Source organism: Octopus bimaculoides, chromosome 6, assembly GCF_001194135.2.
Source record: "Octopus bimaculoides isolate UCB-OBI-ISO-001 chromosome 6, ASM119413v2, whole genome shotgun sequence".
Taxonomy (NCBI): domain Eukaryota; kingdom Metazoa; phylum Mollusca; class Cephalopoda; order Octopoda; family Octopodidae; genus Octopus; species Octopus bimaculoides.
In genome coordinates this window covers 62,416,806-62,434,503 of record NC_068986.1, presented here as the reverse complement: position 1 = coordinate 62,434,503, position 17,698 = coordinate 62,416,806, and the positions used below count along the sequence as shown (strand labels likewise).

At 37.0% G+C, this 17,698-nt stretch overlaps 1 protein-coding gene across 1 annotated transcript in view; it reads left to right on the top strand.

Moving 5' to 3' along the window:
- Window positions 1-17,698, top strand: part of LOC106868711 (complement component C1q receptor-like) — a 200,156-nt gene that overhangs the window by 65,265 nt on the left and 117,193 nt on the right. Inside the window, exon 3 of the mRNA XM_052968783.1 lies at window positions 5,311-5,433. Coding sequence (XP_052824743.1) covers window positions 5,409-5,433 — 25 coding nt within the window. The 5' untranslated portion in view covers window positions 5,311-5,408. The remainder of the gene's footprint in view (window positions 1-5,310; window positions 5,434-17,698) is intronic.

The following is a 17,698-nucleotide window of genomic DNA, read 5'->3' as shown; positions in this document are numbered from 1 at the left end:
TATATATATATATATATATATATATATATATATATAAGTGTAAAAAGGTTGAATGTAGATTCATTCTTTAATTTGTAGTTTCCAATAAAGATTTCTAATGTTGATTCTTCATATATTTTCGTGGTAGTTTACAGGCATAAATTTGTGAAGTAATACTTGTATATGATGTGTGGTGAATTTATGGAGAAAAGGGTACATCCATAAGAAAAGGCTACATCCATAAGATGTACCCAGTGTAAGCTATGGACACATAAGAGGGGCAGCAATATCAGAGGAAGGCTAACTAGGAAGATAGGTTTTGTATGTAGCAGATGCTCAGGAACAATAAACACTGAAAATGTGGAGAAAACAACTATTGCCACATTCCAGAGAGAAACACTAGAAGTAGTTGATAGCTTCCGTTGTCTAGGTGACCAAGTTAGTAGCTGGGGAGGGTGCGCTGAAAGTGTAGCTGCTAGAATAAGAATAGCCTGGGCAAAGTTCAGAGTGCTCTTACTTCTGCTGGTGACAAAGGGCTTCTCGCTCAGAGTAAAAGGCAGACTGTATGACGCATGTGTACAAACAGCCATGCTACATGGCAGTGAAACATAGGCCGTGTCTGCTGAGGACATGCGTATGCTCCAATGGATGTGTAATGTCAGTGTGCATACTCTACAGAGTATAAGTACCTTGAGAGAAAAGTTGGACCTAAGAAGCATCAGTTGTGGTGTGCAAGAGAGATGATTGCACTGGTATGGTCATGTGGCGAGAATGGATGAGGATAGCTGTGTGAAAAAGTGCCACACCCTAGCAGTTGAGGGAACCTGTGGAAGAGGTAGACCCAGGAAGACCTGGTATGAGGTGGTGAAGCACAACCTTTGAATATTAGGCCTCACCATGGCAATGACTAGTGACCGAGACCTTTGGAAATATGCAGTGCGTGAGAATACCCGGCAAGCCAACTGAGACCATAATGCAAGGCCTCTGCTAGGGATGTAGCCAGCCCACTTATTCGTACCTTTCCTTCATTGGACACTAAACTCTGCTTGCGAAGACTTGTTGAGGCAAGTGAAATCGAAATCGAACTAAATTTGTAGATTGGCACCCATGCCAACCTCTTCTTCATTGGACACTAAACTCTGCTTGCGAAGACCTGTTGGGGCAAGTGAAATTGAAATCGTAATTGAACCAAATTCGATGACTGGCACCTGTGCCATTGGAGCACTAACAGTACCGTCTGAGCATGATCATTGCCAGAGCAGCTGTCTAGCTTCCATACCAGTGGCACGTAAATAGCACCATTTGAGTGGGATCATTACCAGCGTCGCCTTACTGGCACTTGTGCCGGTGACACGTGAAAAAAACATTCAAGCGAGGTCGTTGCCAGTGCCGCTGGACTGGCTCTTGTGCAGGTGGCACGTAAAAAATACCATTTTGAGTGTGGCTGTTGCCAGTACCACCTGACTGGCTCTTGTGCAGGTGGCACGTAAAAAATACCATTTTGAGTGTGGCTGTTGCCAGTACCACCTGACTGGCCCTTGTCCTGGTGGCACGTAAAAGCACCCACTAAACTCTCGGAGTGGTTGGCGTTAGGAAGGGCATCCAGCTGTAGAAACTCCGTCAGATCAGATCGGAACCTGGTGCAGCCTTCCAGTTCACCAGTCCTCAGTCAAATCGTCCAACCCATGCTAGCAGTTAATTTTCATATCCCTTAGTCACCCAACTTGTAACAAAAAATACACAGTAATGTTTCGAAAATTAGCCACCCAATCAATTTAAATGCTTGTTTATTGAATTGAATTATATTAGATCATATTATATTACATGTACCATCACAATTTTAATTCAGTATCCATCATAAGTGTCTGACGAATTCCCATGAAACTCTGATTAACAGTTTTGTGAAGATTTTGCAGCTTTAAAAAAAGTACACACACACACACACATGTATGTATGTATGTGTGCACAGACAGTGTGTTGAAACTAAATGTGATAGTTTGCATAAAGGAAAAGAAAATACAACATCTCATCTGAAATTAGAAGTATTTAAAAACAATCAAAAGCTATCAACTAAGTCGCCATAAAGAGACATGTGTACATCATTGGGTTACAGTGATAAATGCTTGTACAACATGAATGCCACTCTCTGAGTTTCTGTGATTAGTGCCTAATGACAGGCGAAAGCCAGATGGTCAGTAATCTCATGAAAAAGCTGTTTTTACATCAGACTATCCCTCTCCTAGAAGGATGCTGTGGAAACAGCTAAGGGCCTCTCATCCCCAATGGCTTTTACTACATGCCCTAACACCAACCAGGGGTATTTGTGTGTCTGCACACTCAGATGGAATGTCATCACATATGCTAGTTAACCCATAGCTGGAACCCTGACAAGTGCTATTGCTCCAGATCTGAGTAAACTTGTGGCTAAGAGGTGGTTCCAGCCTCTTCAAAACCTTAGAACTCTCAAACTAGAGCCCAACTACCAGATGCAGTTTAAAATCATACATACATATGTACATCTATCCATCCATCCATCCATCCATACATACATATGATAGACACTCTTGTACATACACACGCATACACACACGCACGTACAAACACACACACACACACAGATTATATGTATATAATTGAAAAGCTTTTGAGAGTTTTAGCAAAGTATATTCAGCAAGTTGGTTACATCTTTCAATTTTCCATAAATCTGTATCAGATTTCTTTTAGTACCTCTTAGTATCAGATGCATTTTAAAACTATTGGGCTATCATTATCATGAGCAACATCCTAAAATCTTTTAGAAGCTTCTGGTAATCATGTCAAGCACATAGGAAGACTAGTGTATCATATCAGCAAAATGTTTTATATCTTCATTTAAGAATGATATTTTATCTTTAGTTTTATCTCTTCAAATAGAGTAAGCAATAAAATAAAACCAAAGAATCTCCACTACTAAAACATGTTTTTCTAATAGACCTTCAAGTCATTCCATGAATGAATAATGTTTATCTCTCATATCATCTGCAAAATAGTATACTGTGTGTGTAGTGCCAAAAAATTTTTTTAACTTTTGCAATAAAGGGCAAATTTGCACAGGAGTAGAGTTAATTGAATTGAATCAATATCAGTTACTTGTTGATATTGGTATTTATTTAATCTATTTCAGGCAAAGAAAGAGACAAAATTAACTTTGTTAAGACTTGAGCTCATATTTTGCAAGTAAACAGTTGATAGTAAAAGGCTTTCAATGCAGAAAACAGTATTGTAAATACTAAGATATTTAAGGAAAATCTGTTAACATAATGGGTACTTTCCCTCACCCTGTGATTAAATAATAAAGACAATAATCCTTTCTCCTATAGGCACAAGGCCTGAAATTTTTGGGGAATGATATAGTCAATTACACCAATACCATTATTTAACTGGTACTTATTTCATCAACCCCCAAAAGGATGAAAGGCAAAATCAACCTCAGCAACATTCAAAATCAGAACGTAAAAAGCCAGAAGACACACCACTGAGTATTTTGTCCAGAACAGTAATAATATCACTTGTTGGATGAAAGGCAATGCTAACCAAGCAGGATTTGAATTCAGAATATAAAGATCTGGAAAAACTACTTACAAAGCATGTTGTCTGATACTTTAACAATTTTGCCAATCTATCACACGAGTAATTCTTTCTATTATAGGCCTGAATTCTATTTATTTATATTTTTTTGTTTTCTGTAGGGTAGTACTCCACTGGTACTTATTTTATCAACTCCAAAAGGATGAAAGGCAAGATGGCCTTAGCAGAATTTGAACTCAAAATATGAGTAACTATGAAAAATGTCATTAAGCATTTTATCCAGCACTCTAATAATCTGTCAGTTCATTTCCTTAATAATAATAATGATGATGATGATGATGATGATGATAAGAAGAAGAAGAAGAACAACAACAACAACAATGATGACAACAGCAGCAGCAGTGGCAACAACATTCTAGTCCATTCTAGTTAACAAATAAAAACTATGGTTGACAATTTGTAATAAATTTCAGAATAAGTAATACATTATAAAAACTATAAACAAGTATCATTCAGTATACAAGTAGGAGTTTACCAAGGATCAGTCCTCAGCCCTCTCTTGTTCATCATAGTCCTCTAGGCTATAACAGAGGAATTTTACACAGGCTGTCGTTAGGAGTTCCTCTATGCTGATGAATTTGTTCTTATAGAGTCACTACCTGAGCTAGAGAAAAAAATTCAGGTGTAGAAGCATGGTCAGGAATCGAAGGGCCTTAGAGTTAATTTAGCAAAGACCAAAGTAAGTAAAGTGATGATTTGTTGCCAACTTAATGTGGTAGTTAGTCTCAGTAAAGGGAAGAATGCTACTGCTATTTAGCCCCAGAAAACAAAGTTTCCAGTTGGCTATGTGACACAAGTGTTCTGTGTCCTTAAATTTTCAAACAGGGGAGATAAGCACCTCCACCTAGCAAAGCCAGCATCCAGAGACTAGTTTCAGAGTCATTGCTCTTCATCAGTCTGGAGTAGCTTGGCTTGCTAGCTGTCAATGCTTATTCGCCTTTGAAAACTTATAGAATTTCAATCACTTGTGAGGTGGCTCTACATGATATGTAGAAAAGGTGTAGGTAGAAACGCCATAACGTTTATCTAGTGTAAGCTATGGAGATCATAAAAGGTACAGCAATATCAGAGGAAGGTTAATAGAGAAAGTAGTCGATGTATGTGGCAGATGTATAAGTACAATAAACACTATAAATGTACAGAAAATAGATTTCATCAAATGCCAGTGGAGATACTTAGACGCTTCTGTTATCTGGAGCCTGAGTTAAGCAATGACACTAAGAGCATCAGTAGAAAGACAATGTAATTAACAAGTATTTTACTAACTGTATAGAGTTCAATTCTTTTGGCAAGATTAGCTACCTGTAATAGACTAACAAGTAATTTCTCTCATCCATGTAGTTAAAATATAAAACCTAAAGATAATCACTGACCCAGTGATCAGAAAAGTTTAAAAGAAAATCATATCAAGTTTTATAATTACTTTCTTTCATCTAAAGGAAATATGCCATCAGTCTCTCTCTTCCTCTGGTTACCCATATTGTATTCACCCTGATCCCACTAACCATGCTCAGTCCTTTCTTCCCAGAATGTCAACCCTCAGGAATTTTCTTCATTTCCTGTTTATCTTGTAACTGCTGACTTGCAATGGTCTAAGGAAAACATTAACTTTATCAACCTGATTGGTCTTGGAGAGCACAGACCCTGTTTCCAACTTGACAGTTCCTGACATCAGTCTCTCTTTTCTTTTCTTTTTTTTACTAGACATTGATGAATGTTCAATCGAAAATAGTGGCTGTCAACAAATTTGCGAGAACTCTATTGGGAGTTATCAATGTCAATGTAGGACAGGCTACAGACTGATGGAGAATGGGAAACAGTGTGTTGGTAAGTTAATTATTATAGAATTATGGATCTTAAAAATATCAATAATTAGGAATGTTGTTATTTAGGTTATTACTGGTAGAAAAATTAATTTCTGAAATATTAGGGAATAAAAACTGAAAATTCAGCAAATCATAGCGTCAGAGCTGAAAATGTAATTAAGAATTAAATGTTTTTTAGACTAATTATTGCATGTTTTAATAATATTTATATTATTCTATGTATTGATTCGTTCAATCTACAATTCTTCCACACAGTTTCAGTTTACCAAATTTGGTCCAAGAGCATTGGTCAAACCAGGGCTATGGTAAAAGACACTTGCCCAAGGTACAGCACAGTGGAACCTAATGGTTGCAAAGCAAGCTTCTTAACCACACAGCCATGACTCTCTTAAGTTTCAGATATAGAGGGGAGACAAAGATTGGTGAAGGGGATCAAAGTGAAGTTTGAAAATGAAGAGCTTAGTGTAATGCAGTATTAAATAAAAGATGATATAATACTATAAAGCAGATGACATGAAAGATGTAATGTTTGGTACAAGTTTTGAGAAAAGAAATTGAGTACGTGTGTGTGTGTGAGAGAGAGATAGAGAGGGGAATGAGAAGCAGAGAAATAGAACAATGAATCAACTTCAATGAAGATGGATAACTACTGTAAAATTCTGAAGAACAAAATAGCCATAAAATATTTAGGGAAAGGATATAACACAACAATATATCTGAAACTTAAGCATCACATAATAGGACAATATGTAGTTCACAACGATGGCTTCAGTTTGCACTTAGAATACAAATTATTGACGGAAGTGCTGCATTCCTGCAGAACGTTTGAGAACTTTACTCAATAAAAAAGTGTATTTGAGCCTGCCACAAACTTAACATCTGCTCACAGGTGAAATACTTAGTAACCAAAATCCTTTGTACTTTCAGTAATGTTGAGAATAATGTTCTTCTGAAAAAGATTACTGGAATTTTTTTAGTCAACCCCATCATAATTATCTCAGAATCGAATGTGATTAAGTTTCTCTTGCATGAATTAAGTTACATCTGCATTTTAAAGGTTAATACTAGGATGTCACATTGTCACTGGATGGTATGAGAAATGCTTTCATAGATATAAGAGGTAGGGAGTAGCAGAAATGGTAGGGCTCCTCTCTAAATGCCTTTCAGTATTTAGTTCCATCTCACTATATTCAGAATGCATCTTTGTTATTATAATTCCATTCACATCAAGGATGCTTCATCAGAGTATCAAATTGTGCTCAGTACTTGACTGATAGTAAAGGCATGTGACCTAGTTTTTAGAGTCTTTCACTCATGTTCTTATGATTGCGATTTCAATCCCTGAACTGGGCAGTTCATTGCGTTTTTGAGCAAAACACTTCATTTCACATTGCTCCAGTTCACTCAGGTGTAAGTGAATTCCAGTAAGAACTGGAAAGTTAACCCAGCAACAGACTAACATCCCATCCTGTGGGTTAAGTTCCAGCCTTCTGAGTCCTAGGGCTCTTGACAGGTTTAAGTATTTGACTGGTGCTTATTTACAGCCTTCTGAGTCCTAGGGCTCTTGACAGGTTTAAGTATTTGACTGGTGCTTATTTACTAACCTCTGAAAGAATGAAAGATGAAGTTGATCTCAACACAATCTGAACTCAGAATGTAAAGAGCTATGACTAAATATCACAAGAGTTTTGATTCTAAAATCCTGTTGTGACTCTAGAGGAATTGATATTTCCTTTATTTTTCTGTGGTTGGTAAAATAAGCACCAGTAATGTATTTGGACCAAATCAATTTACTATGGCTCCCTCCTACAAATTATTTACTTTGATAAAGATAACAAAATTAAGATATCAAAATTTTCAACAACGGGAATGCTCGTTGCTGCATTTAAAGAAAGATTGGGATGATGTGGGGGTAGTTGCCAAAAAAGTCCAGGATGAAAAGAACAGAGATAACAAGTGAAATCCCTCAAAATTGATGATTTAACAAAGATTAACAATTAGCATAGCTGTTTATTAATAATATTACAATTGTTTCCAAATCTCATTATTAGAGATGAAAGATTTTACAATATTTAAATCTGCAGTTTCAGTCAGTTTCTTTTTTGACAGTTATTATTCCAAGATGTGTCCATAGTTTAAGGAATTCATAATTTGAATTTTGTCTGGTATTATTTACACATTCAAGAATAATACACCAAATGATGATCATAGATCAATCCTTCTGAAACATAGTGTAGCTGTGAATTTTGAATTATCTTTCATATCTAAAGATGAGATTAATACTCTGTAAATTATGACACATATTAGCATACAATCACCTTAACACTTAGCCCAGTTATCCCTATTAATCTAAAAAGATCACAAAACTATGAGCATTGACCCTTCTCGGTGTAAGAAATAGATAAATAATTTGCCCTGTTAGAATATGTTAGGTGTGCATGCACATGTGTGTGTGTGTGTGTGTGTGTGTGTGTGTGTGTGTGTGTGTGCATGTGTGTGTGCGTGTGCACGCGCGTGTGTGTGTGTGTGTGCACGCGCGTGTGTGTATGTGTGCATGCACGCGCATGCGTGCACAGTCAATAATATCTACTGTACTTTTGTTTCATGGCAAGACATGGTCAAAAAAGCTTCTAATCTCTCAAACACACTACCACCACTTGTTCATAGATGCACACTTTCTTCTCTGAATCTTTTGCCATGGCAAGAATAGCTTCTACCTTTTGAGCTAACAAGCAACTTCCATCTTACACTCAACCTACTTGATAAACTTGTCTTTCTTTTTTGCATCCTCCTCATTGTGTTTCATCCCTTGAGGATTCACACTAAACACTTTTCTCAATCATTCCTCTATAAATCTGCAACCTTTTAAATTCTCTCACTGCTTAGGTTATCAACACATGTTAATCAACAGAAACTCAAACTGATTATCAGTTTCATAAACCTTTAACATCTGCAAAAGCTTCTTACCAACTATTTAATATAAAGCTATAGTGTTTACCTCATTACATTTGGAGAAATATAAGACTAAACTTCAGAGGGATTTGAACTTTGAACATAGAACCATCAAAATAAATATTGTAAGACATTTAGTTGAATGCACTACTGCCACACTACCATTATCATTATCATCATTTAATGTTTATCTTTCATGCTGACATGTGTTGGATGGTTTGACAATAGCTGGCAAGCCAGAGGACTGCACCAAACTCCAATGTCTGCTTTAGCATGATTTCTACAGCAGGATGCACAGCAGCTATATCAGATGTAGTTGAGCATGACAACTTAATGAAGTAGAGATTGAAAAATATTCCTATATAACTAGATGTGAGAAAGTGCTTCTCTAAAGTTGCAAAAGATACAATTTCAGTAATCTACTTTGAATATTGAGGGTGAAGGGTGGATGAAATCAGATTATTTACCTTTGTCTAGCATCACCATAGGAGAGGTCCTGGATTTGGGGTTTCAAGTGGTGGGTCTGGGAACATTGCCATTAACTAAGTGTCCAGGTACCTCTATATTAGCCAATTCAATATTGAGTTTATTAGTAGGTATACTGCTATCAAATTTGCAAGGTGCTTCTTTAAGATTCCTAAAATATGATGTATAGTGGGCACGTTTATGAGGATTAGAAAAGGTGTATATATATATATATATATACACCTTTTGGTGTGGAAGCAAGGTCTAGAATCAAAGGGCCTTCGAGTTAACCTAGCAAAAACCAAAGTCTTAGTAAGTAAGAAGGCAGACAAATAACAAATCCCTTCGTGTAGATGGCTTTGCTCATTCTGTAGAAAAGGTGTAGGTAGAAACACCATAAGATGCACCCAGTGTAAGCTTTGGATACATAAAAGGTATAGCAACATCAGAGGAAGGTTAACAGGGAAACTAACTTTTGTATTTGGAAGGTGTACAGGTACAATAAACGCTGAAAATGTGCAGAAAATAGACTCCATCAACTGCCAGTGGGGGCAAACTAGAGTCAGTAGCTAGCTTCCATTATCTAGGTGACCAAGTTAGTAGTGGAGGTGGATGCTCTGAGAGTGTAACTGTGAGAATAAGATTAGGCTGGGCAAAGCTCAGAGAGCTCCTATGCCAGCTAGCAACAAAGGGCCTCTCTCTCAGAGCAAAAGGTAGATTGTTTGATGCCTGTGTACGAACAGCTATGCTGCATGGCAGTGAAACAAGGGTTATGACTGCCAAGGACATACGTAGGCTTGAAAGAAATGAAGCCAGCACACTTCACTGGGTGTGCAATGTCAGTGTGCATGTTCAACAGAGTGTAAGCACCTTGAGAGAAAAGTTAAGCATAAGAGGCATCAGATGTGGTGTGCAGGAGAGACGACTGTGTTGGTATGGTCATGTGATGCATATGGACAAGGACCGCTGTGTAAAAAAAGTGCTGCTGTCTAACTGTGGATCCCTCACGTAATAGGACAATATGTAGTTCACAACGAGGTAGACCTAGGAAAACATGGGACGTTGTGGTGAAGCATAATCTTTGAACTTTGAACCTCACAGAAGCAATGATTGGTGACTGAGACCTTTGGCAATGTGCTGTGCTTGAGAGGACCCATCAAGCCAAGTGCACCCATGCTGGTGGTACGTAAAGAACATCTTTTGAACGTTGGGCCTCACGGAGGCACGGTAGCTGAGTTCCTTGAGCATTGAGCTTCATGGAAGCACAGGGGCTAAGTTCCTTTTGAGTGTCGAGCCTCACAGAGGCAATGACCAAGAGCTTTGGCATTATGTTGTGCTTGAGAAGAAGATCCATCAAGTCGAACAAAATTGCAGTCGTGGCAGATACCAGTGTCACACAAATTAGCACCCGTGATGGTGGCATGTAAATGCACCCTGGTGTCATGCAAATGGCACCCATGCCGGTGGCATGTAAAAGCACCCATTACCTCTCAGAGTGGTTGGCATTAGGAAAGGCATCCAGCCATAGAAAACCATGCCACATCAAACTGGAATCTGGTGCAGCCTTCCAGCATGCCAGCCCAGTCAAACCATCCAACCCATGCCAGCATGGTCAATGAACGTTAAATGATGATGATGATGAGATAGATAGACAGATAGATAATTATAAGATCCAAGGACCTCGGTGTGTGTGTATATATATATATATATATATATATATGAAGCACTGGCTACTGTACTTGAGATGATGAGCAGAAAAACATTTTCAATTTTTTGAAATTATAACCATAATGAGAAAGAAAGTAATTAGTGCTAAAAAATTAATTTCAAAACAGACAAGGGAGAGAACTCACAGATTTTCAACTGGCCAAAAATTAAATGGAGATACATGAAAAGTGTTCTATTATCGGGAGGTATAGTTGATGACTCTGAACTTATTTGAGTTTTATTAAACCTCCTCAGTAAAATGTAGTTCACTCATAGCTGTTGAGAACTTTGACCATCTAATAGACAATATTTTGTATGATAATTATTCACTGATTGAGAAAAAATAATAATTTTGGAAAATTTTTTCCAAGGCTGCCTTCTCTAGACAAAACATACAGTTGAGAGGAAGCTGAGAATAATTTTCAATCAAATGAAATTATAACAATAATGTGAGGAAAAGTTATTATTACTAAAAAAATTAATTTCAAAAAGAGCAATGGTAAGAATTACTATAGCAATATATTAAATGTAAACATTGTGGGATTATGGGCAATCTGAAAAAGATTAAGGACTTTGTATGTAGCAGACATGACATACAGCACTAGTAAGAAGTAACCAAGAAATAAGTTCTTTCAGATGCTCAGAATGTTCCATAAAAGTAGTTGATAGCTTTCGTTACCAATGTGAACTAATTAGCTGTGGAGAATAAAAGAGAATGCTCCAAAAGCATAAGAACCAGGATAAGAATGGGGTGAGAAAGATTTATGCAGCTATTACCTCCACTGGCAACAAAGGGATTCTCTCTCCAGAAGAAACAGATTGCACTATGCTTGTGCACAAAGTGAGATATTGTTTGTAGGAAAACATGGACATTCAGTGCAGAGCATCTGTAATAGGTGGAAAGAAATGAGCTTAGAATGTTCCTCTGTCTGTGTGATACCAGTGAGCATGAACAACAACAAAGCACAATGAGCTGAGAGAAAACTGAATGTAAAAAGACAAATCAGTTGTAGTGTACAAGAGAGGAAGCATATAGGGGATGACAGTTAGATAATAAAGTGCAAAGCAAGCCAAATAAAATGAAGAGGAAGAATTAGTGAAAGATGTGATACAAGTGGTGATACAAGTGGTGATACACTGAGCTGAAGAAAACTGTCCAACCAATGCAAGCATGGCACATTGTACCCAGAGTGGGAATCTATCATTTTTGGAAACTTCTCCCAGATGTTTAAAATGCATATTTTCTGATTCTCTAAACTCAAGAGATCACAAAGCAAAAAACCTGAGTTTAAAATAATGTATGGTTAAATTTTTATAACTCTTTAAAGTCAGCCAATTTAACAAAATTTACGTTTTTTTGGAGTATCATAAGATTAAGCATATTCCCTTTCACAAAAAAAAAAAGATTTTTAACCTCTGTTTGAACTTATTTAGAAGCATTTTTTATTGTCTTTCACTCAAGTTACAGTCTAGAGTGCATAGGCCAACATAAATTTGAGAAAATAGGGGATGCATGAAGAATTTGAGTTTTTAATAGAAATATTCAAATTTTTGGTAAAACCCCTTCAAACTTGATCATCTTTAAAAAAGGACAAATTTTGACATATTAAGGGCTAACATATTTGACATCCTCAACATTTTATGTAAACTGTGGGAAAAAAATCAGTTCAAAGGGGTTAAAAAGCTACACAGAAAGTATAATTCCAATTTGGGTGTCAAACATCAAAACCAACAAAAATTGGGTAAAATCAGTAGTTATTGACTCCCAACATGACTAAACAAGTATAAAAACAAGAAACATAAAATGAACTCAAAACCTGATAAATTTCTTGAAATAATTGATCATAAACGCACTTTTTTTTGGTATTTAGCCAATTTTATGGGGTAAAAATCTGATTAGGAAGGTCAGGTTCCAGTTTGGAGGATATCGCCTTGCTTACGCCGAAATTGAAGAAGGGCTAAAATACGAAATAACAAAAAGAAAATATTCCCAACAAATCCTTGATTGAAACTTTATTGTAGTCTACCCCCGCCCCAAGGAAAAAGCCATGAAACACCCTGCCCTATCCTACCACCATGATTCACAAAGAAAATCAGAATCATTTACACTAAATTGTGAAAACTGATCACTTATTATTCACAACAAATATTCTTTTCTACTATAGGCACAAGGCCTGAAATTTTTGGGGAGGGGACCAGTTAATTAGATCAACCCCAGTATGCAATTGGTACTTAATTTATTGATCCTGAAAGAATGAAAAGCAAAGTCAACCTCAGGGGAATTTGAACTCAGAACATAAAGACAGACAAAATACCACTGAGCATTTTGCCCAGCATGCTCACACTTCTGCCAGCTAACCACCTTATTCACAACAAATATTGGAACAACAATGCCAAACGATAAATATGTGTAACATGGACCAGTCAGTAATATAGTGATTTGATTACTGATTGTTCTTCTGTCAAAGCAAACACCTTATGTTTTGAAGAACGAGCTGTGTGACCAACTACACCACAAACAGAACAACTTAGGCTGGGACATTTCAAAGCAATTGCTGGATGCAACATGATGGACATTCTTCTGAAAATGTCATGGATGTTATCCTCGATTGAAAGCTGGCAAGATCTTGCAGAAGGACCACTTAGAAATGACCTTACATGTTTATTCCAACTCCCCACTGGACTCGCATTCCATTTAGCAATTGATTGGCTACCATTTAACACAAAGAGCTGCCAGCTGTATGCACACATTGAGTGGAAAGATGGAATGATCATCACCCAAGGCTGCCCCCTTCTCATTAAGGAACATGTTCTTCATGTGCATCATCAGCTCTATGCCCAGTGACTTCAACACATCAACTCGCACTTTCTTTGCTGCATTAACTGATTGCATAACAGTGAGCATGGTGTTCATGAATGACAAAAAGATCCAGTAGTTTTGTCAATCTTCCTCATTGAGAATCAATGAACAAATTGTATCATGGTGAACCAGACTGAAGAACTGATCAGCCAGGGGACCAGTATTGATGTTTCCCCCTGAACAACTTGGTATGTCCATTAACATTCCTGTACTGGAATGGATAGCATCAATGCATTCTTTTTGACTCGACCCACAAATCGCATCACATTAAGATTTGCTGTCTCACTCCCGATCTTCTGACTGCCAACGGGGTGGTAGAAAATTTTCTGTGTAAAATCCAATGATTGCAGCTTAAAGTGAAGAACTGAAAAACAAAAAAGATCAGCTTTGATGACGTTCTCATAACATTGTTCTTGTCTCTCACTACTCAAATAGGCAATGTCCCCAGCTGACAGCTTTTCCCATGCTGTTTTGCAAGAAGCATAGTCCTTGGTAATATCAAAACCTTCAGATATCACTCCAACATTGTTTGCATCAGCTCATGATGTATGACACAGATAACAGAATGCTCCACTATCACCTTGAAGGTGGGAGACCGTTTTTCCATCAACCCTGGAGCACTCTGTTTTGCAATGGACAGTGATAATTTTGTCATCAAGAACATTTGACTGATACTCACCCCTTATCACTTCAAAAGATGGTTCAAGTTCAACAGCAAGAACATCTCATTCCTCAACACACCTGTTAAGTGACACAGGACATGCAAAACTGGTGCTGTTTGGCACTGGGTTTGTCCAAAGAACACTATCATTGTAGTGCAACTGAAGAGGACAGTAACTAGACAACACAAAAGAATTACTCTTTGTTGGAATGAGATGTGCAGTTTCTTCTGTTGCAAGAGAAGTGTTGATCAACTGCTGGTGAATTTTATGAGATTCTGATCCATCGACATCAAACTCTCCTACTAAGTGGTAACTGCCTTCTTCATGATTTGGTTTAGTTTCACTCAATTTGATCAATGTTGCAACTGTTTCATTGATTAACTTAGTTGTGTCCACTGACGATTTCAATTGATAACTGGAAATAGTAGTATGAAACTTCTTTTTTACGCAATCTACTTTGTTTCTAGTCAGGAATACTACACCATGCGGGAGACACAATGTTCTAATCATTTCATATTGATGCAGTGAAAAATTATCATTATATACTAATGCTACTGCATTGTCAACAGGAATTGTGCATTTCGTTGGCTTAACAGAGGAATGCCAAGTCTGATTGCATTCAACTACCATCTGCAGAGCAACTTCTTTTGTTACATTCTGTTCCTCAGCAAATTGTTCTACCCAACAAAGCACATCTTTCAAAATCAACATTGTTTTCTCAAACAAGGTACATCACCGAGGGTTACACTTTGTCTACCTCTTGGTTTCTTTGTTTCATCTGATGCTTGAACATGCTCAAAGAAAACCAAATATTTCCATTTGGACACATCATCTTGAGAACTCCTATTGCAAGGTTTTGAATCCAACATTCTCAAGAATTTCATACTGATACACCAATGGTCTGGAGGTGGCTTTGGAAGATTCTCTATGAACATGGTCGCTACTTCATTACATTTGTTGCCCTTCTTGATGTTTTTAGGCAAATGCTTGGTATAACAAAGAAATAGTTTCAATGATTCTTTGTTATTCCACTTCATTTTGAATTGATTTTCTACCTAAAAGATAAAGAAAATACATCAGCATAAAATTGGCTTTGTCACCCTGAGCTCAAATTAGAGAAAACACATATGCAGGAGTAGCTGTGTAGTAAGTAGCTTGCTTACCAGCCACATAGTTTCGGGTTCAGTCCCACTGTGTGACACCTTGGGCAAGTGTCTTCTATTATGGCCTCAGGCCGACCAAAGCCTTGTGAGTAGATTTGGTTGATGGAAACTGAAAAAAGCCCATCGTATATGTGTGTGTGTGTCTATGATTGTCCCCCAACTTCGCTTGACAACCAATGCTGGTGTGTTTACATCCCCATAACTTAGCGATTCAGCAAAAGAGACTGATAGAATAAGTACTATGCTTACAAAGAATAAGTCCTTGGGTCAATTTGCTTGACTAAAGGCAGTGCTCCAGCATGGCCACAGTCAAATGACTGGAACAAGTAAAAGAATAAAAAATAAAAGAAAACAAGTCATAAGAACAACCCAAACAGATGAAACTGCAACAACCCATGGCAATTGGCCCAAACATGTTGTAATGATTCAGTATCGCTGTTGATGCACACATACTCCCAAAACAAGCAAACAAAATGCAAGCACACAACAAGGCACAACAGCAATTGATAACAGCTTTGAGAGAATGACCAATAGGAAGGTGAAGCACCAAACAAGTGAGGAAAAAATACTGTGTCAGCAAAATGGCAAACTTTACATAGAAAGTGAAACTGAGAAGTTGGGCTATTGGACAAAATGGACAAAACAAAGTGCAGAATTGCAATTTTGGCTTCTGAAGATTAATTTTCAGAGAGTAGAAAATCATTGCAGGGTGATGAAAGTGTAAGTCAAATCAAACCCTCAAAAGAGAAAAAAAAAAATGAGTAAATGAGGAGCCTTTAAAAGCCCCTGCCAGATAATCATTTTTAACCGCAATACACCAAAAGGGTAATTTTGGTCGATATGCCTTGATTTGGTTATTTGAACCCAGATCCCCATAAACAAAGGAAAAACAAATAATTTTCATTCTAGCTGATAGCCCTTAAAATTGTGGTTCAAATGAGCCCTCAACCACTATCAGGTGATTATTTTAACTCAAGATATGATTTTTTTCCTGAATTAGCCAATCTGGGCACAATGTGCATGGGGAAAAATAAAGTGAAAAAAGGTGATGATAATTTACACATACATATGTAGATATATATACATGAATGCATGTATGTAGATATGTACATATGTATGTAACATAATTCAATAAAGTATTCCCTGATGATCCATTCTGGCTAAGCATCCAATTGTACTTAGTTCCAAACAACCACAATGGCGAGACTTACTTAGGAAGTAATGATATAAACATGTATTTATCATATTTTCTCTTGTAATATTAATAATAATTTCTGCATATATATTGCAAAAATAGAATTTTTTTACTGTAAATTCTATTGTGTTTTACTTCGCACATCAATGAATGTTCAACTGCTAATGGGGGATGCCAACATAGCTGTAGAAATACTGATGGTAGTTACATTTGTATATGCAATGCTGGATATCAAAAGCTGAATATGTGTATCAGTAAAACTTCTTGTTTTTAATTTTTTTATTTATGCATTTGTTATTTGCTTCGCTACAATTCTCTAAGTAGCCAAGATTTAAGAATTTCAATATAGTTAGATGTTTTATAAGGAGAAAATGTAAGGAAAAAAACAATTTTTCCATTACTCCTTATGAAAAAAAAATCATTTGTCATTATCATCATAGTTACCATCTCCCTATTCATCATCAATATATTCATAATCATCATGATCATCGTCATTATCATCATTACCATCAGCAGTATCACTGTCATGGAAGAAAATTTGTTTCCTGACCATCTCCCACATTCCAACTAGCATGGATTGGGTTATTTTGTAAGGCTAGTGTCTTTATTTTCTTCAAAATTTTCAGAAAACTCTATAAAGCAAGTAGATAAACTCAAGAATAAAGACCAAAGAGAATTATTTGATATATTTGACATGTTGGATATTGCAGCAGAACTTCCATAATAAATCATATATCCCAATCCAACAAAATGCAATTTCATAATTCCTAGAATATATTTGCATGTGTTCATGTCCTATGTAAGTGTGTGTGAAAGAGCAAGGGTGTAGAGAGTTTGAGTATAATTATATTTATTCGTGTGTGTGTGTGTGTGTGTGTGTGTGTGTGTGCACGCGCACGTGCGCATGTGAGTGTGTATCTTTTATCTTTTACTTGTTTCAGTCGCTGAACTGCAACTATGCTGGTGCACTGTCTTGAAGGGTTTTGTTGAAAAAAAATCCCAGTACTTATTTTTGAAGCTTGATACTAATTCTATTAGTCTCTTTTGTTAAACTGCTAAGTCACAGGGACATAAATTAATCAACACCACTTGTCAAATAATGGGAACGCAAGCAAACAAACACACACACAAGTGTGTGTGTAGGCCCAAGTATTCTCCCAATTCTCCGGTCCGACCCGGAACTATACGGTCGTTACATAGATGACTGTATAAGAGCCACCTCCCTCTCCCGCGAACAGCTCTGCCTTTTCATCTCCTTCCTC